The 22370-nt window shown below is 50.8% G+C and overlaps 1 protein-coding gene across 2 annotated transcripts in view; it reads left to right on the forward strand.

Annotated features, from left to right (window-relative positions):
• The first annotated feature begins 1095 nt into the window (after positions 1-1095).
• The window catches only part of CARMIL1 (capping protein regulator and myosin 1 linker 1), a 63491-nt gene continuing 42216 nt past the window's right edge, over positions 1096-22370 (forward strand). For both annotated transcript variants that reach the window (XM_032971265.2, XM_076074094.1), the window contains exons 1-9: positions 1096-1335; positions 3200-3294; positions 11144-11194; positions 14541-14600; positions 15141-15262; positions 16612-16709; positions 17842-17912; positions 20998-21071; positions 21273-21348. In XM_032971265.2, the coding sequence (XP_032827156.2) occupies positions 1296-1335; positions 3200-3294; positions 11144-11194; positions 14541-14600; positions 15141-15262; positions 16612-16709; positions 17842-17912; positions 20998-21071; positions 21273-21348 (687 nt within the window). In that variant the 5' untranslated portion in view covers positions 1096-1295. The remainder of the gene's footprint in view (positions 1336-3199; positions 3295-11143; positions 11195-14540; positions 14601-15140; positions 15263-16611; positions 16710-17841; positions 17913-20997; positions 21072-21272; positions 21349-22370) is intronic.

The raw sequence follows: 22370 nt of genomic DNA on the forward strand, positions 1-22370 counted from the left end.
AAAAAAATCCCTCTACAGTTCGTATCGTCCGAGAGTCATTGCACCTGTACAAGGATACGGGGTAAACGGTGTGGCTTGACAGCTACAGTGTGTGAATGTGGCCTATCACTCGGGTGGACGTCCACTCAATGCCCCTCTCCACTGAATGTCCACTGGGCGCGCGCACACGCCACGTGTAGCTCACGCAGAGCCACACGCCTCCTGTGGCTCTGCTCAGCTCACTGCGCAGCCTCAAAAGACAAAGATCCCCCGTGTAGCCTTCGCAGACTGTTTGGGCAAGTGCTGTTAGTGAGCACCTATGAAGGCCGGCACGGCACACGAGGGGGTGGGTGGCCAACACCACGCCCGGCCGCCTTTGTCTCCCTAGTGGCAATGCTTTTACACGTCGCACTAGGTACTCATTTTAGGCTGAGTCTACCTAGGGGATGCCCAGCTAATCGTCACGGATGATGGCCGTGAGCGGGAATCTAACTCGGATCGCCGGGTTCGTAGCGCAGCGCGCTAATCGCTCCACTCCCGCGCACACAGAGACACGAGACAACACAGTGTTGGTGCTGTGACTGAGCAGACAGTCTCACACACACAACAGGGAGAGACACACAGGGAGACAAAGACAGCAGAGAGATGAGAAGACGCGAGAGGCGCAAGGAGAGTAGCAGGGGACAAGGAGACACTGAGCGGCACGAGGAGAGAGAAACACGCTCAAAGTGGAGCGGACACAGCCGTAATGGGATTCTGATAGCGACGAGTTTGACGGAGCAAGATTCGTGATGCCCCAGGATTTCCGGCAGCTGTCCTCTCTCTCGCTCTCAGCTACCCGCCCTCCTCCACCCAATTGTCCCGTTCCTCTCTCCTGCCCACTCTCTACTCTCCTCCCTTACCTCTCTCCCCTCCCTCATTCCTGTCACCTCCCTCGTCTCACCTCTCTCTCTCTCTGCACCCTCATCGCCTGTCTCCTCCCCTCTCAACCCTCATCTCTCGCCCCTCCCTCATTGATCCCCTCTCTCCTCCCCCTCTCTCCACCCCCTCTCTCCTCCCTATCTCTCCTCCCCCTCCTCCCCCTCTCTCTCCACCCCTCCTCCCCCTCTCTCTCCTCCCCCTCCTCCCCCTCTCTCTCCTCCCTATCTCTGCCCCCCTCCGCGCTCCCGCAGTCTCCGCTGCTGTTCCAGGCGCAGTCTCCGCTTCGTCCGCGCCGTCCCCCCTCGCCTTCTTGTTGACGCCATCAGCAGCAGCAGCAAGCAGCAGCATCGGCAGATCAGCAGCAGCAGCATCATCATCGGCGAGACGAGGGCAGCATGGCAGACGAGGCGACGGACATCCCTCCCGAGCTCGCAGGTCCGCAATGATCCACAACCATCACCGGCCATCGTAACCACACCACCGTCATCGACGTACAACGTCGCCACCCACCACCACTATCATCATCAATCAAATCATTCTAATCGGAAATAAAATTGCGTCATCGTTATCAACATCATCATTATCGCCACCGCCACTGTCATCATCACACCATGACGATGATAATTATGGGCATCGCACCATTGTCATCCTGTACCTTATCAACATTGCCGTTATCAATATCAGAGTCGTAATCGTCAACACCATCAACATAACCACCAACCACCACTTCTCTCATCTCATTATCCCCCCCCGCCTGCCCCCCCCGCCCCCCACTCGTCACCTCCCCTCCTCGTCACCTCCCCTCCTCGTCACCTCCCCTCCTCGTCACCTCCCCGCCTCGTCACCTCCCCTCGTCGTCACCTCCCCTCGTCGTCACCTGCTCTTCCGAGATGCGACGTCGGGCGCATCGAGGATGATTTGGCCAACTCGTGATATCGACACCATCGTCACCCATCACCCACGTGCTCGTGGCCGTGGTCAGGGGCGCCCCTCGCCACCTTTGTATCACAATCGTCAGGCAATCCGCCACCTCCACAAGGGCGGCCCTCCGCACTAAACGCAAACGTGTTTTTATTCTTACACATCCCATCAGCCACGCGGCCTGTGCGGGAGTGTATCACTTCGGCAGCATTGGTTTAACACTGGCACGATTTAGACATTCAGTGTCTCAGCAGTCAGGCTCGCTTGAATCGGTGCTGGTGACGAAATTGTGCACTCCCAGAAAGACGTGCAGCTGATGGGATATGTTTAATCTGCTTTTAAATATGTTCGTGTGGGAAGGAGGCGGGATCGTCAGCTTTGTGATTCTCCACATCCACGCCAGTCATTATCCTGTGTCATCATCAGCAGCAGCATGCTCTCCCTCATCTGCCTATTATATCCCATGCCCTCTCTTGCCTGCCCATTGCCTCTCTTCTCTGCCCACACTCTCTCTTACCTGGCCATGCCCTCTCTTACCTGGCCATGCCCTCTCTTACCTGGCCATGCCCTCTCTTACCTGGCCATGCCCTCTCTTACCTGGCCATGCCCTCTCTTACCTGGCCATGCCCTCTCTTACCTGGCCATGCCCTCTCTTACCTGGCCATGCCCTCTCTTACCTGGCCATGCCCTCTCTTACCTAGCCATGCCCTCTCTTACCTTGCCATGCCCTCTCTTACCTTGCCATGCCCTCTCTTCTCTGCCCACACTCTCTCTTACCTGGCCATGCCCTCTCTTACCTGGCCATGCCCTCTCTTACCTGGCCATGCCCTCTCTTATCTGGCCATGCCCTCTCTTACCTTGCCATTCCCTCTCTTACCTGGCCATGACCTCGCGTCCCTGCCCACACTCTCTCTTCTCTCCCTATGGCCTCTCCTCCCTGGCCATGTTGAGAGTTGTAGTCCTTTGACCCCAGAGGGGATAATTCGTGCGTGCTCTGGAATGTTGTGATGGTGGTGATTACAGCCGTGGTGATTACATTGGTGGTGATTACAGTCGAGTCCGAGATATTTCCTGCTGCTCAAATGAGCATTTAGATGGTGGTTATTTCCTATTTTTAGCGTTGTAAAGCCGGTGGTGGAAATTCTACATTCCTATGGCGGGATGAGGTATATCCAAAGGACAACCACTTTTCACTTCACTACAAAGTGGTACTTATTTTGTCGACCCCGGAGGGAGGGATGATGGGCCGAGGCAACCCCCCTAGCCGGTAGTTGAACTCACAAACCCTGACGATTGGTGGACTGCAACGATGGCGACTTGTCGCCGGAGGCGCCTGCAGTGGCGGTGACCTTACCCTGGTTGTGTTGCACCCCCGCAGACAGCGTCAAGGAGGTGATGGGCCGCGTGAAGATCGGCCTGAAGAGGAGGGTGAAGCTGGAACTGCGTGCCGACCGCGTGGAGCACCGCGTGCTGGTGAGGACCGGCCCGGCACGCACCCTCGCCGCCGCCGCCGCCGCTGGTTCCCGGCGAGCGGAGCCCGAGCCTGTGGGGTTGTCCGGTTTGGCACCGCGGTGCCAATCTCTGGAATTCCCTTCCCTCGTTGTCCCTTTATCCCAGTCCCTTATTGTCACCTCGCTTGGTTCAAAAACACTCGCTCACTCTTGTCTATCACACCCTTCACCCAATGTGCTGTTTGTTGCAGGCTGCTTGACGTTTAGAACAATTGGGCCTGTGGTCAGATAACTTTCAATTAGGAGTGATTGCGAAATGCAATTTGCATGAATGACGCATTAGGTTTGTATGTATTTATTATTATATAAAATCTTGTCTTCCCATCTGAGAGTGTACCGCTAACCCCTTTGGGCTGGCACCAGTGAAAAAGAAACTTTTGGTGACTTTTCGTTGTTGTTTCATATTAAACACACAGTTGCTGAGTGCAGGCCCAAATGTACACAAAACACCCGAGCGGCCAGCAACAAACCGGCACCGTCAACGTTGCACTTGATGATAGCTACGAACACGGTTTCCGAAATCACGTACTACCCGTGGCCAATGCATGCGGCTGTTGGGACTCGGCGCGCATTTCTCCCACGGAGCTGCGATGCCGAGCCCAGACTCGGGGGGGGGGGGGGGGGGGTGGGTGGAGGGGGGTAACTTTGGGTGACGGGCTCTGTGTTGATGGAGCCTGTTGGACTCTGTGCCCTGGGGTTTGCTATGCTAATTTACGGTACAGTACTTAGTTCCTGCTTCCGGCTGGCACAGGAATTTGCTACTCTTTGACCAGGATGGCCTCTGCTATGGGTGCTATTTCATTATATAGGCTGCCAGGTTTCTGACAGAATTAAAGGAAGAACTGCCACAGTGGTACATATAATGGTGAATGCACTGCAATCCACAGACTTGCAATCCAGAGAAAGGCACTCGGCCAACAAGCACCCAGTCAGTTGGCACCCAGCCAGCCGGCACCCAGCCACCCACCACCCAGCCACTCGGCCACCCTGCCACCCCAGAGCCCAGCCACTAGCCACTCAGAACGTGGCCTCCAGCAACTGAGCCACCCAGACATCCACCACCCAGCCACTCAGCCCTCCAGCTGCTAAGCCACCCTAGCAGCCTGTTACCCACCACCCAGCCTCCAGCGACTCAGCCAGCCAGCCGCTCAGCCACCCTGCCACCCTATCAGCCACCCGACCACTAGCCACCCAGCGACTCAGCCAGCCGCTCAGCCACCCTGCCACCCTATCAGCCACCCAACCCCCAGCCACCCAGCCACGCAGCCAACCGCGACTCAGCCAGATTGGGTTCAGGTTGGGTCTCATGGCAGAAGTAAAGTGGCTGCAATCAATGTGGCGTTATCAATGCAAGGTGAAACTTTGATTTAACTTGTACAATCGGCACCTAGCGGCACTCCCCTCTCACTCTCCCCCCACACTCTATCCCCTCACTCATACATCCGTTACAGTCCTGGAATGCTGCTGCCTCCAGTTTGTCCTGTTACAAAGTTTGGGGTCTTTGCTTCAGTTGTGCCCTGACATGCCGCCTCGACCGTCACAGTCACCCTCCACTGCTGCTGTGACTACGTTGCTGTGACCCCAAGTTTCAGACACAAAACGCCTTCTCCGAGACTCGGCCGTGCTGCGACGAGTTCTCTTAACGCTCAAAGGAGACCACTACATTCCGCCGGTGGCTTCCGGCTCAAATGGGCGTCGAGACATTTGTGCACATCTCGGGGATGCAGATGCCTGTGGAGCCAGTGGTAGCAATTCCACATTGCCACGATGGGGGCGAGTCTCTCCGCAGGACGACCACTGTGGATCTTCCCCGCAAAGCGGCGCTCGACCATGACCAGGATTTGAACTCGCACACTTCCTCCTGCGAGCCGCTCACTGTCTCACTGAGCTGAACAGCCGCTGTGATGTGTGTGGTTCATCTGGCTGCGTGCAGGCCAGGGTAGGGCCCTACAGTGCAGTCGGAGTGCAGGGGAGTGTCTGCATGACTGCCTGTCGGCTATGAGCAGCACGGGTTCCCAGAGTGTAACCAAGGTGACGTGACGTGGTTTAGGTGCGTCGGTCATGACTCGGGTGTGGGGGTGGTGGGGTTCACCATACTTCACTGCACCGGTCAATGCGGGTTGGTGGAGGGGGAGCTCGCTCTGTCTCGCCTCTCGTTGTGTGCCTGACTGGTATGGGTGCTCCTGTACAGCACCACAGCCACGCAGCTCTGCAAGGCACTCACTCAAGCAAAGCTGCTCTATTGAAGAAGTTTCAAGGTGATTTTGTAAGGCCAGGTAACAAAACATAGAGATCAGAGCAAAAACAACCAAATATAGATCAGTGCAGAAACAATCAAGTAGAGATCAGTGCAGAAACAATCAAATAAAGATCAGTGCAAAAACAATCAAATAGAGATCAGTGCAGAAACGATCAAATAGAGATTGGTGCAGAAACAATAAAATTGAGATCAGTGCAAAAACAATCAAATAGAGATCAGTGCAGAAACAATCAAATAGAGATCAGTGCAGAAACGATCAAATAGAGATCGGTGCAGAAACAATCACATAGAGATCAGTGCAGAAACAATCAAATAGAGATCAGTGCAGAAACAATCAAATAGAGATCAGTGCAGAAAGAATCAAATAGAGATCGGTGCAGAAACAATCAAATAGAGATCAGTGCAGAAACGATCAAATATAGATCAGTACAGAAACAATTAAATAGAGATCAGTGCAGAAACAATCAAATAGAGATCAGAAAAGAAAAAAAAATCAAATAGAGATCAGTGCAGAAACAATCAAATAGAAATCAGTGCAGAAACAATCAAATAGAGATCAGTGCAGAAACCATCAAATAGAGATCGGTGCAGAGACAATCAAATAGAGATCAGTGCAGAAACGATCAAATAGAGATCAGTACAGAAACAATTAAATAGAGATAAGTGCAGAAACAATCAAATAGAGATCATAAAAGAAAACATCAAATAGAGATCAGTGCAGAAACAATCAAATAGAGATCAGTGCAGAAACAATCAAATAGAGATCAGTGCAGAAACAATCAAATAGAGATCAGTGCAGAAACAATCAAATAGAGATCAGGGCAGAAACAATCAAATAGAAATCAGTGCAGAAACAATAAAATAGAGATCAGTGCAAAAACCATCAAATAGAGATCAGTGCAAAAACAATGAAATAGAGATCGGTGCAGAAACAATCAAATGGAGATCGGTGCAGAAACAATCAAACAGAGATCGGTGCAGAAACAATCAAATAGAGATCAGTGCAGAAACAATCAAATAGAGATCAGTGCAGAAACAATCAAATTGAGATCAGTGCAGAAACAATCAAATAGAGATCATTGCAGAAACAATTAAATAGAGATCATAAAAGAAAACATCAAATAGAGATCAGTGCAGAAACAATCAAATAGAGATCAGTGCAGAAACAATCAAATAGAGATCAGTGCAGAAACAATCAAATAGAGATCACTGCAGAAACAATCAAATAGAGATCAGTGCAAAACAATCAAATAGAGATCAGTGCAAAAACAATCAAATAGAGATCAGTGCAGAAACAATCAAATAGAAATCAGTGCAGAAACAATCAAATAGAGATCAGTGCAAAAACAATCAAATAGAGATCAGTGCAGATACAATCAAATAGAGATCAGTGCAGAAACAATCAAATAGAGATCAGTGCAGAAACAATCAAATAGAGATCAGTGCAGAAACAATCAAATAGAGATCAGTGCAGAAACGATGAAATAGAGATCAGTGCAGAAACAATCAAATAGAGATCTGTGCAGAAACAATCAAATAGAGATCTGTGCAGAAACAATCCAATAGAGATCAGTGCAGAAACAATCAAATAGAGATCAGTGCAGAAACAATCAAATTGAGATCAGTGCAGAAACAATCAAATAGAGATCAGTGCAGAAACAATCAAATAGAGATCAGTGCAGAAACAATCAAATAGAGATCGGTGCAGAAACGATCAAATAGAGATCAGTGCAGAAACGATCAAATAGAGATCAGTACAGAAACAATTAAATAGAGATCAGTGCAGAAACAATCAAATAGAGATCAGTGCAGAAACAATCAAATAGAGATCAGTGCAGAAACAATCAAATAGAGATCAGTGCAGAAACAATCAAATAGAGATCAAGGCAGAAACAATCAAATAGAAATCAGTGCAGAAACAATAAAATAGAGATCAGTGCAAAAACCATCAAATAGAGATCAGTGCAAAAACAATGAAATAGAGATCGGTACAGAAATAATCAAATAGAGATCGGTGCAGAAACAATCAAATCGAGATCTGTGCAGAAACAATCAAATAGAGATTTGTGCAGAAACAATCAAATAGAGATCGGTGCAGAAACAATCAAATAGAGATCAGTGCAGAAACAATCAAATAGAGATCAGTGCAGAAACAATCAAATTGAGATCAGTGCAGAAACAATCAAATAGAGATCAGTGCAGAAACAATCAAATAGAGATCAGTACAGAAACAATTAAATAGAGATCAGTGCAGAAACAATCAAATAGAGATCCTAAAAGAAAGCATCAAATAGAGATCAGTGCAGAAACAATCAAATAGAGATCAGTGCAGAAACAATCAAATAGAGATCAGTGCAGAAACAATCAAATAGAGATCAGTGCAGAAACAATAAAATAGAGATCGGTGCAGAAACAATCAAATAGAGATCAGTGCAGAAACAATCAAATAGAGATCAGTGCAGAAACAATCAAATAGAGATCAGTGCAGAAACAATCAAATAGAGATCAGTGCAGAAACAATCAAATAGAGATCAGTGCAGAAACAATCAAATAGAGATCAGTGCAAAAACAATCAAATAGAGATCAGTGCAAAAACAATCAAATAGAGATCAGTGCAGATACAATCAAATAGAGATCAGTGCAGAAACGATCAAATAGAGATCGGTGCAGAAACAATCACATAGAGATCAGTGCAGAAACAATCAAATAGAGATCAGTGCAGAAACAATCAAATAGAGATCAGTTCAAAAACAATCAAATAGGGATCAGTGCAGAAACGATCAAATAGAGATCAGTGCAGAAACGATCAAATAGAGATCTGTGCAGAAACAATTAAATAGAGATCGGAGCAGAAACAATCAAATAGAGATCGGTGCAGAAACAATCAAATTGAGATCGGTGCAGAAACAATCAAATTGAGATCAGTGCAGAAACAATCAAATAGAGATCAGTGCAGAAACAATCAAATAGAGATCAGTGCAGAAACAATCAAATAGAGATCAGTGCAGAAACAATCAAATAGAGATCAGTGCAAAAACAATCAAATAGGGATCCGTGCAGAAACGATCAAATAGAGATCAGTGCAGAAACGATCAAATAGAGATCTGTGCAGAAACAATCAAATAGAGATCAGTGCAGAAACAATTAAATAGAGATCGGAGCAGAAACAATCAAATAGAGATCGGTGCAGAAACAATCAAATTGAGATCAGTGCAGAAACAATCAAATTGAGATCAGTGCAGAAACAATCAAATAGAGATCAGTGCAGAAACAATCAAATAGAGATCAGTGAAGAAACAATCAAATAGAGATCAGTGCAGAAACAATCAAATAGAGATCAGTGCAGAAACAATCAAATAGAGATCAGTGCAGAAACAATCAAATAGAGATCAGTGCAAAAACAATCAAATAGAGATCAGTGCAGAAACAATAAAATAGAGATCAGTGCAGAAACAATCAAATAGAGATCAGTGCAGAAACAATAAAATAGAGATGAGAAAGGACCCCACTCCTTTGTGTACAACTTGTGTGTAACTACTTGAACACATTGAACAAATGTAAATTTATATTAAATGACAACTGTTTTCTTGCTACAAAAGGCTCACTGTCACATTATTTTTTTATGCCATTGCTTGTGAAACTCTAATCACGATGACGAGGTTCAAGGGTGGTAATGTCTTAGGTAGCGCGCTGCACTACGCACCCACCAACCCGACTTTGATTCCCGCTCACGACCAACACCAGTAATGGTTATCTGAACCGGTCCTGCGCCTCCCCGAGGTCGACTCAGCCTCAAATGTGGACCTGGCACGATGACACTCGGGAGACGAAGCGGCCTGGGTGTGGTGCTGGCCCCACCCAACGCTTTGTGCGCCATGCCGGCCTTCGTAGGTGCTCGCAAACAGCACTTGCCGCGAAAGTCTGTTAAGGCTATACGCGGGATCTTTGTATTTCTTTAGAGGGCTCCCCAACCGCAAATATTCACTGGCGTATGCCCTCTGGGCACCAGAATGTGTTGAGCAGCAGCTCTGGCCTGCAGGGGGCTCGCGTACCTGCCAGGTGTACCTGCCTTGCCCTGCTTCACCATTGCCTGTGCAGCAGCTCGCATCGGTGTGCTCTGGGTAATTCATGGTAATTATGTGTTTTTGTTACATACAGAGTCGTCACTCACGCACACCCCATCTCAAAACGCTGCTGCTCCCGTGGAGTTTGTAACGCGAGCACGTTTCACACGGAGGTGCGGGGGAACCCACAGATGAGCTGAAAAGGGAGCCAGAACCGGCACTACCAACAATTGCTCAAGCTCAGTGGTCCTATATTACCGACTATAATCACCCAGAAATGTCTGTCCGTCCTGCACGTGACGTCACTCCACATGAGGCCCACGCCCCCCCCACGTGACGTCACTCCACATGAGGCCCACTCCTCTCATTAATATTCATGAGTGGGTGGATTTGCACACTAACGCAGAGGAAGGTCGAGCTGAATTAAATAATTTATAATGCAAAGTCGCTTCAAATATGACGTTTCTTTACAGAAAGTGACAGTACAAAATAAATCTACGCAGCACAGTGCTACATCCATGCGTGACGTCAATGCAAAAGAGCCCTCCCCCCCTTCATTAATATTCATGGGGCAACCCCCCCCCCTACTCATTAATAATCATGAGCTGAACAATTTTTCTTTTGAATATTTCAGATTTACAGCAATATACAGCCATCCTTGGACGGGCAAAAAAGCTAGTTTGGGATGTTTGTCCAAAACGTGCGATAGGGGGGAGTGGGGGTGGTGGTGATAGGATAAACGCTAAATCCCCGCACAGATGGATGCTCATTAGGGTTGTTAAACTATGACCACTAAGCCAGTAACTGATGGTGGTACGATTGGTCACTAACCAGCACCCGTTTCCTGTGGAATGTCAGGAATGTGTGTACGCGGACCTACATACCGCATGGGCGCGCGACTCCTGATTGGCCAGCGGCAGCCACGTGACATTACCTACGGCGGCCAAATTCGCGTCCACGCACCGTGCGGGGCTCTTCTCAGTTCTGGGTGTGAGGCACAGGCGCAGCCCTGCAATGTCTCCCCTCGAGGGACCTCTCATCGGCATTTATTCCGCTCTTCCACGCTGACCGGACGTGTTTCGAAGGGGTGGGCGCACCCGCACCTTACACGGCCACGTGCAACTTGCCGATCATAGACTCACTGTGGCGGTGTAAGCATTTCACTGGTAGAGGGGTTGGCGGGTGGGGTGTTGACTAGATTTGTTTCTGATAAGCTGGGCACACAAGACGGGAGGGAGACCGTGTGAGCGAGACGGCGGCCGAGGACCCGTGCCAAAATTCCCCAAGTTCTGCGGTTCTATATTTGTATACACGGGAGAGGAACAACCGGTGTGCCTGGAGACAAACCCAGCAATGTGTGTGTGATCCACCAACCCTTGCCTCCACAGTGCTGCTCTACGGGCCACGTGCAGCATGGCCGCCCGGCAATGACTCACAGCTGCGTGGTGTTTTTGTGTGGCGCGTGTGTGTGCGTGTTCCCTCCTCAGATCCTGACCGCGTGCCGCACGTTTCTGCTGACTGCCCGCGTCCCTTCCAAGGTGAGTGCCACCGTCTCCAGACCTCGGCACACGTCTCGTCACCGGGGCGATTCCGAGGGTCCGCGTGCCGCACTGCGTTCGTGGAGCTGATCTGGCTGCTTGTCATCGCTTGTCATCTGTAAGATGTGACAGGGATTCTTCCGGCTGGGGTTGGCATCATCCCCCCCCCCCCCCCCGCTTCTCCTGTTGCTGAGGGAAAAACGGGTGAGGTTCAGGACAGCGGCTCATGCAGCTGCAACGGCTGTAGTGGGCATGCAGTCCAGACCTCCCCAGATACCCTGGCTGACGGAGGAGGTGTTCCAGCTCGCCGAGAGAACGCGACAGGCCCACTCCCACCGTCTACGACATCCCACGTCCGAGAATGAAGAGGCTTACCACAGTCTTCGCTCAGAGCTTCAGAGAGCCGTGTGGAACTGCAAGAATGAGTGGTGGTTGCGGATTGCTGAGGAGACAGAAACTTCCCCAGGAGCTTACGATCACAACTCTAAGAGTGATCCTATTAGCCCTACCAAACTAAGCACCTGCCAGGGTATTGTGTCATCGAACACTCCACCCCCTCAACTCCCCATGAGTGACAGGGCAGTTGTGGAGAGAGTGGAAACGTTTCTGTACCTGGGCAGTGCGCTTATGACCAGCTCCGGTGTTGCAGTGGAGATCTCACTCCGAATCTGATGAGCAGCATTATTTTTGTATTTGCTGCATAAAGCTGTGTGGAAGCTACCTGGATTGTTGCGCCACACAAAGTTTCGGGTCTTCTTGGCCACGACTATGCCCTCCCTTCTCTATTCTTGCACAACATGGACTCCTCTCATGGAACATCTGTGCCGGTTAGAAAAATAAGGTTAGCCTGCCTATTACATATATCGGGTTTAACCAGGGTGGATTGTGTGATGAGCTTACAAATCCTTGAAAGATCTAAACAGTCCCATCAGTGAGCTCCTCTGGTAGGAGATGCTGCGTTGGCTGGATCACATAGCCCACATGCCCAGTCACAGCATGCCCCCAAGCAGCTTCTGTTTGGCCAGATAGAGAGGGATAAACGGGCACGGCAGGGGCTGGAGAAGAGATGGACTGGTGTTGTGCAGGAGGATGTGGAGCTGAGTGGATTTGTCGGTGACTGGGACCAGTAGTGTCAAGACCAGCTTCTGTGAAAAAGACTAATGAAGGATGCTACCGGGGGAGTTGGAGTCACCCGCTAACAGCAGCGGAGGGCAGAGCAGCGACGCTCACAACAACGAGCGGAGCGCCTGGGCGGCTAAAACACAGCACGTTGGCATAGTGGGGAGCACGGTTGGCGCATCTGTCGGTCATCTCAGGTGACCCATGGCATCTGAGCCTCTCCTGTGATCTGCTGCCAGTGATCCTTCAACACTTAACTTGGCCTCAAAGCGCACCTATTCTGCCACAAGCGCCGTGGTGATGTCTCTGCCACTTAGTGGCGAATAGTGGCCATTGTTGCTGTGTGTGTCGCAGTGCTGATACCTCTTCCTCGCCGCCAGGTGCTGAGTGGACGAGCGGACGGTGCGGCCGCCCCCCGTCCCACGGTTGCTGCTCCGTGTTCGTTACACATCCCCTCGGCCGCACGGCCTTCTGGGAGTGTAATGTTTCAGCAGCACGGGTTTTAAAGAATGCAGGCAAACCCTTGGCAGGTTTCATCAGCAGAGTCGGGCTTGTTCAAACCAACGCTGTGTGAACTACCAGATGTTTGTAGGCAAGGACCGTCTCTGTTTGATACGAGTCCTAGTTTGGCACAAAACTATATAACATATAATACTCCGTTAATATGGAATATTTATGGTTATTATATTTTTCAAAATGGATTCACTCGGTCACCAGCGATCAATTGCCTCCGTTTCACTCTGCTATCACTAATGCTGTCGTCCATTTTCCTGCGAATGTCAATCATTAATTTCTCCACCTGTGTACAGGACTCAGTCTATACCAGACAATGACCGTGTCGCCTCATCCACCACACTGTGTTCAACCAGCACCACATTGCAGGTCACAACAACATACACACAACCAGCCACTCACCCACACACCCACTCACTCATTCTTCCAGTCACACACTCACACACCCACTCATTTTAATTCACTCACACACTCAATCACTTATTCACCCACCCACTCACGCACCCACTCACTCACCCACTCACTCACTCACCCACTCACTCACACACCCACTCATCCACTCACTCAACCACTTATTCATCCACTCACAAATCCACTCGCACACTCACACACCCACTCACCCACTCATTCCTCCACTCACTCACTCACTCACCCACTCATTCCTCCACTCACCCACTCACACACTCACTCACTCACCCACTCATTCCTCCACTCACCCACTCACTCACCCACTCATTCCTCCACTCACCCACTCATTCCTCCACTCACCCACTCATTCCTCCACTTACCCACTCACTCACACACTCACTCACTCACCCACTCATTCCTCCACTCACCCACTCATTCCTCCACTCACTCACCCACTCATTCCTCCACTCACTCACCCACTCATTCCTCCACTCACCCACCCACTCACTCACCCACTCATTCCTCCACTCACCCACTCATTCCTCCACTTACCCACTCACTCACACACTCACTCACTCACTCACCCACTCATTCCTCCACTCACCCACTCATTCCTCCACTCACTCACCCACTCATTCCTCCACTCACTCACCCACTCATTCCTCCACTCACCCACTCACTCACTCACCCACTCATTCCTCCACTCACTCACCAGTCTGCAGGTCACCGCACTTTACTTTCTGCTTCTTCCCACTCTCTGCTCCACCATGGAATTCCCTCCTCCCATCGTCTTCGTCATCACTGTCTCTTGTCCCAAGCTCTTACAAAAAAATAATAACGACCTTGCTCAACTTTACAAAACGTGTTTAATACTCTCGCCTATGTCAACTTTGACGGCGCTGTTTGTTGAAGGAACTTGGCGCTTTGGGCCCACTTCTGCAGCTGTGTTAAGAAACCGACAATGCTGACAGAATAAACTAAGCTATAAACTAGCTTTTATTTTACCAGGAAAGGCCCACTGAGCTATGTAGTTTTTTTCAGAAGCAATCTGGCCATAAAAGATAGCTCAACGATGGCTTATCACGTGGACCTATATAGCAGACAGATACTCTTAAATGCACGTTATAAATGTGAGGGGGAAAAACCCGAGGACCTGGAGAAAAATCCACGCGACCACGAGGAGAGAGACACGCAAACTTCAAATATACAGCAGCAGACGTCAGCGTCGGGATCGGGATCGAACCCACGACCTCCTGCATACCAGGCGAATGCTGTGGTGTGTGCTGTCATTTTGTCTGGCGTCCAGGTGGAGACTTCTTTCCACTTCCTGGACATAGAATCGCTGACGAGTGTGAAGCCGTGCCAGGTGCGTATCCGCGTGGCTCGAGTGAACACCGCACAGACACACCGAGGTACCCCTCCTCCGGCACGCGCACTGCACGTGCGGTGTCACGGCTCTTGGCGGAGTGAGATCTGTGAGCGACGCCTCACTCACACTTCCACTGCTGCAGCCGCGGGTGTGTTCTGCATGGAGCGGCCGTGCGAGGCATCTATTTACTTATTTACACGATTGACTGGGTGTGATATTCAGTGCGAAAATGCAAACTGTATCGGTTATAGATGTATAATGTGTGCGCACGTGTCATTACGTGTCTGCTACGTGTGTGTGTGTGTGTGCGTTTGCTACATAAGAACGCTGCTGGTCCGTTATCGAATCAGCATTCGTCCTGGAGGAAGAATGTCGCGAATAAAAATAATGTACAAAATACAAAAATGTCTTTACTCGTGAGAATCCATTCGGAACAGGGTTAGCGGTCGGCACCCCTGCAACGTCCCCGAGTCGTGATGTGTGCACGCGCTAACCGCGTGCACTGGGCGCGTTGCCCACGCTGCTCGCCCCCCCCAGCTGCTGATCGACACGGATCGGCAGTCCTTCCCCTTCAAGCTGGCGTCGCAGGAGGAGACCGATCAAATCGTCGGCTACGTCGGCTGCTCCCTCAAGAAGCTCTTCCCCGGGGCGTCCCCCATGTGAGCCGCACAGCACGCACACACAGCACACACACAGCGCACAGCGCACACGCACAGCACACACACAGCGCACAGCTGCACGCACACAGCGCACAGCACGCACAGCACACACAGCACGCACAGCGCACACAACACACAGCGCGCACGCACAGCGCACACAACACACAGCGCACACGCACAGCGCGCAGCGCGCACGCACAGCGCACACAGCGCACACAACGCACAGCACACACACACAGCACACACGCACAGCGCGCACGCACACGCACAGCTCACAGGAAACAGCACACGCACACACACACGTACGCACAGCACGCACGCACACACACAGCGCACAGCGCACAGCTCACAGCGCACACAGCGCGCACGCACAGCGCACAGCGCCGGCGCGGTAACGAGGAATGGAGCCGAGAGGTGCCGCCGGGGCGTATCCCGGCGCGTGCCACAGCGTCCCCACGCCGCCGGTTGTGCGAGCGCTCGTCATGGTCCTGCCGTTGCGCCCTCTGCGGCCGTGCCGTCGGCTCTGCGCCGGGTCCAGCTGCCGCCATTTCACTCCGGTTGCTCGCTCGCCGGCAGTCGGTCGCCTCCCTGTCGCTTTTTATGACTGCCACCTCGGCGACTGTTCCCGTGAACGTGCCTCGTCGATCCCTCCTCCGCCGATGTGGAGACTCGGCCTGCCAGACGCCGACTGTTTCGTCTCATCCACACCGTTCACCCACCACCATACTGCCAGTTACAACAACACGCTCGCCCACTCGCCTACGCTCAACCATCCAATCGCCCACTCACTCGCCCACTCACCCACGCACCCCCTCACCGACTCGCCCATGTACTTGCTCGCTCACTCAACCACCACTCGCCCACCCAATTATTCACCCACTCACCACACTGCAGGTCAAAACACTTGTTTTTCTGCTTCTTCCCTCGCACTGCTCCACTGCTGTATAATGTTCACCGTCACGGCCGCAGCGTCATTGACGGACTTGTCGAGCCGCGGTTGCGGTTTTATTAGCGGTGTTTACTTTTACGTTTGTAACCCACTTTAACATCCCACCTGGAGCGTCGCCCGAGAGGGAATACCTGGTGTGTGTGTCGTCTCATTACTCTGTGTTGTCTCATTGCACTGTGTTGTCTCATTGCTCTGTCTCATTGCTCTGTCTCATTGCTCTGTGTTGTCTCATTACTCTGTGTTGTCACATTGCTCTGTGTTGTCTCATTGCTCTGTGTTGTCTCATTGCTCTGTGTTGTCTCACTGCTCTGTCTCATTGCTCTGTGTTGTCTCATCGCTCCGCGTCGTCTCATCACTTCGCGTCGTCACGCTGATGTCTGTGAACCGGCCCCGGGTGCAGGAGGTTGATGCAGAGGGTGGTGGTGGAGCCGCAGGAGCGGCTGGCGCGGCTGCAGGCCGTGTGGGAGAGCCACTTGCCCCCCGAGCCAGGCCCGTGCGGTGAGGAACCACAGCACGCATCACACAGCGACAAACTAAGGTCCTCCCCACGTAGCCTAATGCAGGTTGTCGAGGCAAGTGCTGTTAGCGAGTGCCTGTGAGGGCCGACACAGTGATTCTGTGAGGGGGTGGTTGTGGTTAGCACCGTGCATGTATTGGTCTCCAAAGTGGCAATGTTTACACCACAATGTGCCAGACCCTTCAGATGTTCAACACTGATTAATGTTGGCCGTGGGCGTGAATTGTACTCAAGTTCCTGGGTTCATCGCATAGCGCTTAGCTGCTGCTACACCACTGTCCCTCACTAATGCAATAACACGCACAGACTGAAGCAAAGACAAAGATCCCCCGCATATCCTTAACAGGCTGTAGGGGCAAGTGCTGTAAGTGAGCACTTATGAAGGCCGACACGGCACACGAGGGGGTGGGTGGCCAACACCACGCCTGGCCCCCTTTGTCTCCTGAGTGGCGATGTTTACACATCGCGCCAGGTACTCATTTGAGACTGTCGACCTAGGAGAGGCCCAGGACTGGTTCAGATAATCATCGCTGGTGTTGACCGTGAGCGGGAATCGAAGCCGGGTCGCCGGGTTCGTAGCACAAATGCGCTCACCACCGGATCGGTTTCTTCTGATGAGACACTGAATGTCGAAACTGGTGAAGCGTTTTTCTTGAATAATTCTGCGTGGCAGATGAGATGTGTCAGACGGGAAGGAGGCGAATTGTCTGCTTAGACAGATCGCATGCCTGCGTTGACGTTGTGGGGAGTGGTAGTGTCGCGGTTAGAGCGCTGCGTTACCAACCCGGCGACTCCAGTTCAGTTCCCTCTCTCGCAGGCAACACCAGTGGCAATTATCTGAACCGGTCCTGGACCTCCCCTAGAGAGTGACTCAGCCTTATACGAGTACCTGGTGCGATGTGAAAATCATCAGCACTGCGGAGACAAAGCCGGACGGCCATGGTGCTGGCCACCCACCCCTTTATGTGCCGGCCTTCATAAGTGCTCGCTGACAGCACTTACCCCAAAAAGTCTGTTAAGGCTACACACGGGGGGATCTTTGTCTTCGTATCATCCATGCCCGAACAATGCGTGCTCACCCTGCTCCCCGTGTCCAACCCCTCCCAACGGCAGGCGGCTTCTCCCAGATGTACGCGTGTCTGTGCGATTACTACAACCTGCCTTACCGCGAGGAGGTGCAGTGGGTACGTCTGGCCACACCTCCCACGATCGCTCGCCCACTCTCACCTCTTCACTCGCTAGCCCACACACCCCTCCCATGATCGCTCGCCCACGCACACCTCTCACGATCGCGAATGCTGGAACCCGTGGCTCACTCAGTCCCACTCCGTTTGACCAAGTTCGAGACCAGTTAGACCCATTGTTTTGCCGGCTTCACAGTCCAAATCTGCAAAAACGTCACCTGCGAGTTACTCAGTGGGGATGACGCGCACAGCAGCCATCATCGCTGCTTTGGCTAACGCCCGCTTGAGATGAGACGTCAGGCACCGTGAATTGCCGAGGTGTGTAAGCACACTCCGTGTATATGCAAGTGATAATATCATCATATTTATTATATTTTTTGCGCGATTCTCATAGCGCACAGCTATCGGGGAAGGTAGAAGCACTGCTGTTTCACGAGCACCGTTTTGCGCGCTAGTTTTGCGGTGGGCGGTGGCGATGTTTGCAATGCACTGCAAGGGATGAATCCCTGTAAAACGTGACATTAGGTAAGACAAAACGTGAATTGATACATATATATTTCACCGTTGACTTGACGATATAAATTTAGGATACGTTCCTGTGGGTGATAAAAAAAAATTCTCAAAATTTGGAGAGAATTACAAAAAAAAACACAGCAAAAGGAACCCAAAAATATGTTATGTAGCAATAAATAATATAAGTCCATGCAGATCACTCACCAGAGATGGCGGAAGAGATTGCATTTAGAGAGGCTAGTATAGTACCGTACAATATACAGCCAAAGCCACTGCATTCTTTTCTTAAAATTCTCCGCAACGACGTTACAGCGAATCAACCAGACGTTGTTCTTTAAATCGAACGACGTTTTCCCAACGAGCTGGCGACGTTGCGGCGAAGCAACGTGTGAGCATGAGCGGCCGCAAATCGAGGCCTTGCTGTGTCATCCCCAGTTGACGAGGCCTTGCTGTGTCATCCCCAGTTGAGTCACCTGTGGGGTAAAGTCCCAAATTCAGCAAGTGGGGGAGGGGGAGGGCGAGGTGGGGGTGAGACGATTTTTGGCGTTTGGGGATCTCTGACATCGACAGTGTACGGCGCGGAGTGTTCCATGGCCGGTATCCGCCGCAGCGTTCACCGGGCGCACCCCAAAGACCGCCTGGCGCAAGACCGTGGTGAAGGAAGAGGAGGAGCTAGTGACAGCGATCAACTTCTCTCGGGGCGAGGCTCTACACGTTGCCAAGGACAGGAAGAAGTGGAGGGAACTCATTTGCGGCCTTCATGTCCCATAGGGGGGATGAAGAGGAGTAACTGACTGACTGATTCACCGGGAGGGCCAGCGAGCCGCCATCCTTCCCCCCTGATGAGCCTCGGGAAGAAGCGACGGACGGCCGTTGACTCATCCGTTACTGGTGGCCGTGCTGCTCGTGGCTTGTATAATGTGCCACTGAGGCGGTGAGGGGGCATCGGTGGATCACGCGCACATTCCGAGGAACTCTCTCCCTACCCGTCTCCTAGCTTGCCAGGGCGTGAGAGTACAGCAAATGGGTTCATTTCCATCTCGTTTTGAAGTGGCGTTTTGAGATGAAGTTTTTTGTGAATGAGGCTGCCAAACAAAGATCTAGACGTCTTCGTTATTTAGTCATCTGGAATGTGGTGGCTTTACAGGTGGCGTGGGACAGCACTGCTAAAACATCTCTTAAGGCTCATGGTTACTCCGACTATACAATCCGCAAAGCTATCACTCAAAGCATGAAGAAGGACCCTCTTGAGGAGCATTTCAAAACCATCACTTTACCCTACATTGCGGGGATCACAAAAAAGATCTCCAAAATCTTCAATAAACACAAGATCCAGGTCCGTTTCAACACATTACATAAAATCCGTGATCTGGTTCCGTCTGTAAAAGATGTGATTCCGGACATACAGTACCCTGGTGTCTACAAACTAAGTTGCCTCTGTGGTAGTAGTTACATTGGAGAAACCAAACGCCATGTCTCAGACCGCATTCGTGAACACAAAACAGACCTTAAACACGGTAGGACCAACACCTCGGCCATGGCAGATCATTGTTATAATTCAGTAGGCTCACATGACATTGACTTTTCCAAGACAGAGGTTCTTTGTAAGCCATCTGGCTACCATGAGAGATTCGTTCATGAGGCTATCCACATATACAAGCACAGCGACAATTTCAACCGAGAAGATGGATTCTGGCTTAGCAATCATTGGAAGGATTTGATAAACCATTTCAGGTCTTAATTGATTGTTCACGCTTACAGTGGCTTTCAGACAGCATACATTAATTTTTCGTCTCCCCCCTCCTCTTTTCAGAACATAGATGGACTAGTCCTTCTAAATAAACTGCCAAATCGCTGCACGTGGCGCTGACGTTTTTTTTTAAATAAATACACCGTTTAAAAATAAATAAATTAATGCACACCGCTACTTCTTTCAAATGTTTCTTGCCGTTGGTTTTTTCACACCTGATGATGACCGTTTGTGTTATGGTCGAAACGTCGTGAGAATTTTTATTGTTTTATATATATTTTATTATTTTATTGTTTCCCTTCAACGTGACTTTACCGAAAGAGCTAAGAATATTTTTCGGTGGTTCACTGGGTGAATAATAATAATAATGCAGGAACAGTTCCAGACCACACCAAGATAACAAACAATAGTCCCTCAATAAAGTGGCACATGAACATTGAACTATCGATACACAACAGGAGTACAGGGGCTCCTTTACGACATTCGACTTGCGAACTTTAGAGACGCCAACAAAATTGCCTGTTCAGACTGAGAGCGATAAGTTAAACCGCCGTGCAATAGATGGCGGTGGTGGCATCTACATCTGCAGAACGTGAAGAACCAGTGGCATCTACATCTACAGGAGATTATACAACTTTTAAAGCCATTTCCCGTGTTTAGTGTACGTGCTGTAACAACACGTTTGGAATCGACAGGAGTGAAGGTGGACTTATGAACAAATCGACTTACGAACAGACTTCTAGAACCTAACTCGTTCGTAAGTAGAGGAGTGCTTGTATTATAATTATATTATATGCATTTTGTTCAACGTATGCGTGGCAGGACGTGGACACCATCTACCTCTCCCAGGACACCCACGAGCTTAACCTGCAGGACTTCAGCCACCTGGACAATCGGTGAGCACCACGGCCACTGGTGGAACGCCACGGCTACGGACGCCTCCACCGCAGAGCGAGGAGGGAAGCGGCATTTGGGCGTGCAAGGGACGCTTTGGGTTCACGGCGGCACTTCTGCAGTCGCGTACGCAACCACGTGTTCACTCGCTCGATGTCTTGCTCTGTGGGGGCTGTGACGCTCTGTTGCCGATCTATTTGCAGGGACTTGGTACCGATTGTGGCTGTGCTGGAGTTTAACCAGTGGTTCACCAAACTATTGGCACAGGACCTGAAGTTGGTGAGCAACACGCACTCGCTCGCCCCTCCCGGTCATGTTGAGCTGTACATTTTTGTTGCGTCACACCGCTCCACGCGTCACTGCTTTAGTTGTTGACGCACCGCTCCATGCGTCACTGGTTTAGTTGTTGACGCACCGCTCCATGCGTCACTGGTTCACTTGTTGACGCACCGCTCCACTCGTCACTGGTTTAGTTGTTGACGCACCGCTCCACGCGTCACTGCTTTAGTTGTTGATGCACCGCTCCACTCGTCACTGCTTTAGTTGTTGACGCACCGCTCCATTCGTCACTGTTTTAGTTGTTGACGCACCGCTCCATTCGTCACTGCTTTAGTTGTTGACGCACCACTCCACTCGTCACTGTTTTAGTTGTTGACGCACCGCTCCACTCGTCACTGCTTTAGTTGTTGACGCACCGCTCCACTCGTCACTGTTTTAGTTGTTGACGCACCGCTCCATGCGTCACTGGTTGAGTTGTTTATGCACCGCTCCACTCATCACTGCTTTAGTTGTTGACGCACCGCTCCACTCATCACTGGTTGAGTTGTTTATGCACCGCTCCACTCATCACTGCTTTAGTTGTTGACGCACCGCTCCACTCATCACTGGTTGAGTTGTTGACGCACCACTCCACTCGTCACTGTTTTAGTTGTTGACGCACCGCTCCACTCGTCACTGCTTTAGTTGTTGAGGCACCGCTCCACTCATCACTGCTTTAGTTGTTGACGCACCGCTCCACTCATCACTGGTTGAGTTGTTTATGCACCGCTCCACGCGTCACTGGTTTAGTTGTTTATGCACCGCTCCATGCGTCACTGCTTTAGTTGTTGATGCACCGCTCCACTCATCACTACTTTAGTTGTTGACGCACCGCTCCACTCGTCACTGGTTTAGTTGTTGACGCACCGCTCCATGCGTCACTCGTTCACTTGTTGACGCACCGCTCCATGCGTCACTGCTTTAGTTGTTGACGCACCACTCCATGCTTCACTGGTTTAGTTGTTAACGCACCGCTCCACGCG

This window comes from Petromyzon marinus, chromosome 45 (assembly GCF_048934315.1).
Source record: "Petromyzon marinus isolate PM22_M1 ecotype Great Lakes invasive population chromosome 45, UKy_Petmar_22M1.pri1.0, whole genome shotgun sequence".
In the NCBI taxonomy this organism is placed as follows: Eukaryota; Metazoa; Chordata; class Hyperoartia; order Petromyzontiformes; family Petromyzontidae; genus Petromyzon; species Petromyzon marinus.